Genomic DNA, 6,435 nt, shown 5'->3' on the forward strand with positions numbered 1-6,435 from the left:
CCCTAGCTACAATGTATAAAGACAATATAGCCAACTCTTAACAAATGTTCGATTTTCACAACCTATTACAGTTCAACATATTTTAAATACTGCATAGTATGTTGCTAGAAAGGACTTACAACACAACAAACATTCCACAGTGTAGCATGTAAGCATTTGTTCATACTGTACATGAAAGGATATTATTTTAACCATTTTGTCTTGTATCTTCAGAAAGCAAACATAATATTATGAAAAACGACTACATCCAGCAGATGCTCCCTATTAAACAGAGCCCAAATTCAACGAGATACGATGCACAGATCTTGAGATAAACCTCAAAGAGTAGGGGAAGTCTGCCTCCCTAGGGATGTACTTTAATGCCTGGCTCATGCATACTGTACTGCTAGATTTCTTCTGCATGTTTAATTACTCTACCACACAGCACCACATTTCATGTATAGAATAAATAACTAGAAAAAAATAAGAAATTTGAATAGAAAGAAATAAGAATTTACTCATCATACTGTTCCAAATAATTATTTTGACTCTATTGAACACGAAAGTGGAAACCTTAAAGAATGTACTGAGAAGTATATCCCTAAATAACAACGTATTCAAATTTTGGCTCGACAATCTGAATCCCCTCTTACTTTTATGGAAGAAAGCAACCAGTGCATTGTGTTTCATGGATGAAAGAACATTATACATAAAAGTATTTGGGTACAAAGGAAAGATCTTCACTCCTAGGTGAATTTCTCATTTCTAGATGAAAAAAATGATCGTTTAGTAGTGTCAAAAACAAACGTTTAACCGTTTGTCTGGGAAAAGCTGTTCAACATTTTACAAACAGTTAGGTTTTACTTTAATTCTACTTCAGGTTTTCCACACATTAAAGCCTTCTTGTAAAGTTTACTACTTTTCATCCATGTATGAAATCAAGAACTATTTTTGCTGTGAAAGAATTCTTCAAATAGCAACAACGCCCATAATAACGTTTATCGCAATAGATGGTTAGATTAGAATAAAGAGCGAATGGTGGGGCAGGACTACAGACCATTTTCTTTTCCCTGTTCCGCAGCTAAACGTCACAGTTTTCCTTTTCTCCATTACCGCCCATGTTAGATTATTTGGCCTAAATGAGCTGGGCATTTTCATGACACATTTATGCAAAACACTGTACCTTCCTGATGTGTTAATTGCCACACCCTAAGGATTAAAGGCACTTTGCATATACTTTTGCATAAAAGGAGAGAACAGATTCCGTTTATATCAAACTGCAGAATCACCGTTTGAGTTTTTGTAAATCAATGCAGGCTGTTCTTAAAAAAAAACATTACACTTCCCTTATTGTTTAAGTTTGGATAAAACTAACCATCTTCTGTTTTACTGGCAAACGACAATACAACACACTTTTGGGGGGGAACAATACATAAACTGAATTATGTAAAAGACAATATGATACTATACAGTGAGAATCATATATCAAGTATCTGGGTGAGGTTACTGTCCCCTGCGAAAATAAGAGACATCTATTCTAGGAGCATTGAAAAACGTATCCCACAATTCATCTCAGTCTGTTTCCCTCTCTGTACACCAACGCAACTGACAGAAGAGATGAATGTTAAAATTTGCATAGATAGCTACTGGTTGCACTTCTGGTTAATTCGAACATCATGGAAAATCTTCAAACGTATTTAAAACTACTATTGATAAACAGAACTGCTGCTGACAAACTTAACAGCTGAAGCATATCAATAGTCACATTTATTGCGAATGACAGAGGAAACAAAATCACTGTTGAGTAACTTGTGTTCATTTGCGGTCATGAAATTTGGGAAGAGTTTTAGTAAAGCAGGAACAGAAGTAGAAGCACGCTTTGTGCAACTTTTCATGAACCAACGTGTGCATTCAAAGCAACTTAAAACAAGTGTAACAGTTTGCGTCAAACATGCAAATTACAAACAATGCCACTGTCAACTCAATCCACACGAAAAAAAAACACTTAAGAACACGCGTGACATCGTTTCATTTCATTTCAAAGCCCCCCACTTACGAGCTAAACAACAGTAAGTTAGTTCATGAGAAAATAAGCTTGAAAAGTTTCATATCCGACTATCCGAGCAGAGCTTGTTCAGCTATTTACACAGAGACACTTCAAGGTAACAGTTACTTTACATGGAAATGAACGCGGAATAAAAACTCATACACTCACCAACACTAGCAGAGCAAAGACGATACTTTCAAGGAGTACACTGGCTGGAGGTAAATAATGCTGACCCATGTTGGCAAACGACAAAAAAAAAACCTTTTATGTCATTTCATAATTGGTTCAGAACAGAGTTTAAATGATAGTGGCAGTGTTGCTCAATCCTACTTCAGGTGCTGCGGGCTCTGACCTCCTCTCATTGACTTGTTCTTTTCTCTGCGTGAAAGGGGCGGAGCTAAACAATTAACTCCGCCTTCAAAAAGTTTTGCTGTAGTCAGAAATCAACACCACCGCTAACCAACCAACCAGCACAGGACATGCAACCAACCAAACCTACTTAACTTTTACTTAGTTGTAAGGACCAGTTTAATGAAAATGTTTCCCATTCGCAACTCTGAATATCTGTTAAAAGTTGTCATAACAATGACAATGATTTTAAACGTCATATAAAACAATAGGTTTAAGTCATTAATGTGATCGAGATGTAATGCATTTAGTAACCATGCAGTAAGGCCATTTTTATGTAGAATTTTCACTGCCAAACACTGATAGTTGCTGACGGTAGCAATGTTTGCATCTCATCTATACATGACCGTGTATTTTGTGTGTAATCTGTGTATTTTTGTTATTTCTGCACAGCCTGTTTACTTTTAGGTCACGTTTTTTTGTGGAACTGGAGTCAAAACTGTTGGTATTCTGATAGGTTGTTTAGGTTTACATTGTTTTCCCAGAAATGTATTTGATAGTTAAAGAGTATGACACAAAAGCAAGAGCAAAATGCGTTTGCTAAAATGAATGCTGGTTTTTCCTAGTCACACATGAATAATGATCGGTAACAGCAAGCATTACCTCACCTGTGGTCTGTTTGCCCTTGTGTACTCATACAGTATTATTAGGGAGTTAAGCAATAGTCTGTTGGTACGCAAGAATGGCACAGACCTACATCACAGAGAAATTTAAAATTAAAAATGAATTGTTATTTTGTTATTTACTGTTACTTGGGCTTTTGTGTACTGAAACACAATTACTATTGCAACCAGCTAAAATTAACCAGCCAAATGAAAAAGAAATATAATTGTTTAGAAGTAGCAGATCAGAAATCCTCTCACAACACAACACAGCACATCTATTAAAATTCTTGCTAGCCATTTTACTATCATCTAGTTCTTTAAACTGTGTACTTCAACCTTACAATGCAACTATTTAAAAATCTTGACTTAAGATATTCAACAATCACTTGTTTACATATCACTCTAAAGTATCTTCCAAATATTGTAACATGGGAGCTGCTCATGCAATCTAGACAAAATAGTTCATAATAATTCAAAAATTATTTTGGATAAAAATGTTTTTTATTTTCTCCACAGTTGTTATTATTTGTTCCCACAGAGCAGCATACTGGATTATTTGGTACATGTCCACATAACAGTCAATGTGATTTTATTTATATAGCACAATAAAAACTACACATGATAACCAATGTGCTAAAGCTAAAGCACTTAAACTATTAGTCACTGGTTACAGTATAACAGTATTTCACTTTAAGTCTTTCTAACGATCAGACCTGTTGCTGTCTGTTTCACTTTTTGTCTTTCTCTGTTGTCTGTGTAACAGTTGTCTTTTTGGGGGGGGGGGGGTTCGCTGTAGTGAAGTATTTGGTCTCCTGGGTGACAGTGCAGCAAGACAAAGTACAAGGCAAATGAGATGACTAAACAGGAAGTGGTCAAAAACACAGATCTCTGGTGAATGTAACACTGAAACTCTTATCTGCCTGCTCACAATAACTTTTTTAGACTCTCCTGATCATAGTGAGCAATGTGTTGACTGTAATTTCTTCTATCATCTATGCTTAAAGCTACACTAAAGTGCAGAAAAAAATATGTACGACCAGTACATATATTTACAATCTGTACAACCAGTTGCACATGTAAGTATTTACATCTATTATATATCTCATTTATAATAATAATTTTAAAAATAGAAATTAATACAGAAAACAAAAGGGTACTTCAGTGAGTTCAAACATGTATGCAGATTAATGTAATCAAAAATGACATTAACCCTTCCACATTATCTGCTTCCACAACTAAAATGTGTCAGGACCACTTAATACCAGTAGATGGAAGCAGATACCTAGATTTGTCAAAATATAAAAAATAGTTTAGAACTAGGGACTAAGAACTAGGGATGCATGATAAATTATCAGCCATATCAGTATCGGCTGATAAATTGTGAAAATTTAGGCCGATAAATTATGAATAATTTTCTCTGGTTAAACCACTTCAGCTGCACGCTGCTCACAGTTAAAATCCAGTACATTCTGTCATGATCATTCACTTACTGTTATTAGCAAAACATTGTTGATGTAGGTACAGTATGAAGATATTTATGAATGTGTAAATGATAGGACGTCTGTTAGACATGTGGCTATTAAGAACGCTTTTCTGGGTTGCTCTGGAATAATTTGTTTATTAAATAGACATACCAGAAAAGTTTAAAAGTTAAAGAATCTTTAAATGTAAAGTAGGCTTGGTGCATGATTTAAAAAAAAATGAACTAATGGTTACCTTGTTTTCTGCAGTGAATGTTTTCAAATAAAAGCAGTTTTCCTTTTGTTTCAGTCTCAAAAAATGTTATATTAATATTTAGATACTGTATATCGGCCAATATATACAGCTTATCACTGTATACAGGACTATCGCTGGATCTGTGTCAAGGTGTGGGGGCGGAAGAACCCAAGTGCAGGCAGCAACCCCTTAACTGCTGCCTGCACTTGGGTTCTTCCGAGCTCACACCTTGACAGAACGAACGAGCCGAAACTGAACCCAGCAGGCAGTAAAATGGAAGGTCTCTCAACCAGCCGGTGGCCGTGTACTGCTTTTATTAGTCCGACCCAGCGTCATTGTCCTCTGCGGGACTATGCTCGGGAGGTTGAGGCCAGGAAGGCTTCCGTTCCCGAGGTGTTGGTTAGTGCCTACCTGATGGCCGGGATGGACAACCCTCCATTTTTTCTGGAGCGGGAGGAGTTGGTCTATCAGCGGTCCCCCCATGGACTTTGTGGTTCCCCCCTCCCCCCTCCCTTGTTTGTTATTTTTATTAGTCCACCCCAACCCATTAATTATGTATTCATGTTTGCCCTTGTTATTATTTGTCATGTATTGTTGGTTCCTGTCACTGTCCCAGTCTGTCAGCGTCAGGATGTCGCTCCTTAAGGGGGGGCTTCTGTCATGATTCTGCCCTTCTTGTCTTGCTTTCCTTGGCCTTGTGGCAGAATCATGGCAGAGCCTCGTGTTTTGTGTGGAGAGAGACATATTATTGTTATCATGACATAATATGCACTCTCTCCGGTCTCGTCTATGGCCCCGCCCCTCTCATTCCTCGTTTAGCTTTCCACCTGTGTCTCATTACCCACACCTGCCCATTGTTATCTTCCCTCGTTAGTTCCCCTTTATAATGCCCCCGTGTCTATTATCCTGTGCTCGTTCATACTGTGATACAGCGTGTTCACACCGCCTGTATTTTGTATTGTATGCCTTACCTTGTTCACCGCCTTGCCTTGTCTTGTCCTCTTGTTATATAGTTTGGTTCCTGGATTACTGTAAGTCTTGTTATCTAGTTCCTTTGTTTTTCCCCCACGTGGGAAGTATTTATTTTCTGTTTGGTTATTTAGTCCTGTCCTTGTTTTACCCCCCATCGTGGGTCTTTGTTTTGTGTTTATTATTTAAATAAATCTTGGTTTTGATTAATCAAAACCAAGATTTATTTAAACAATAAACACAAAACAAAGACAAAACATGAGGCTCTGCCATGATTCTGCCACAAGGCCAAGGAAAGCAAGACAAGAAGGGCAGAATCATGACAGATCTGCACCGGCATACTTTCACACCCTCCTACACTCCTACACCCCATCAAGAACCATGCGTTCAGCAAACGAGCGGCGTCTTGTATTGCTACTCATAAGGGCAGTAAATCGCTTTCCCGCTCATTCTCCTTCACAGCTCCTTCCTGGTGGAACATTCTTCCTAACTCGGTCCAGTCAACCACATCTCTCACAACATTCAAAAAACTACTTAAAACCCATCTCTTCTGTGAATACTTGACAGACAACTGAAAAAAATAACTCTCTTTCTCTCAACAGGTAGTGGTCTAGCTTTTGTTGAAACTAGTAACTTTGTATTAGCACCTATTGTATTATTGATCCTGTATGACATATCGCTTATTGCTCCCTGAACTCTTTGTAAGTCGCT

The 6,435-nt window shown here is 37.5% G+C and overlaps 1 protein-coding gene across 1 annotated transcript in view; it reads right to left on the reverse strand.

Annotated features, from left to right (window-relative positions):
- ptprja (protein tyrosine phosphatase receptor type Ja) overlaps nt 1–2,385 on the reverse strand; it is a 29,627-nt gene extending 27,242 nt beyond the window's left edge. Inside the window, exon 1 of the mRNA XM_057337976.1 lies at nt 2,195–2,385. Within this exon, the coding sequence (XP_057193959.1) occupies nt 2,195–2,263 (69 nt within the window). The 5' untranslated portion in view covers nt 2,264–2,385. The remainder of the gene's footprint in view (nt 1–2,194) is intronic.
- Between the last annotated feature and the right edge of the window lie 4,050 nt (nt 2,386–6,435).

Source organism: Triplophysa rosa, linkage group LG1 (genome assembly GCF_024868665.1).
Source record: "Triplophysa rosa linkage group LG1, Trosa_1v2, whole genome shotgun sequence".
Lineage (NCBI taxonomy): Eukaryota > Metazoa > Chordata > Actinopteri > Cypriniformes > Nemacheilidae > Triplophysa > Triplophysa rosa.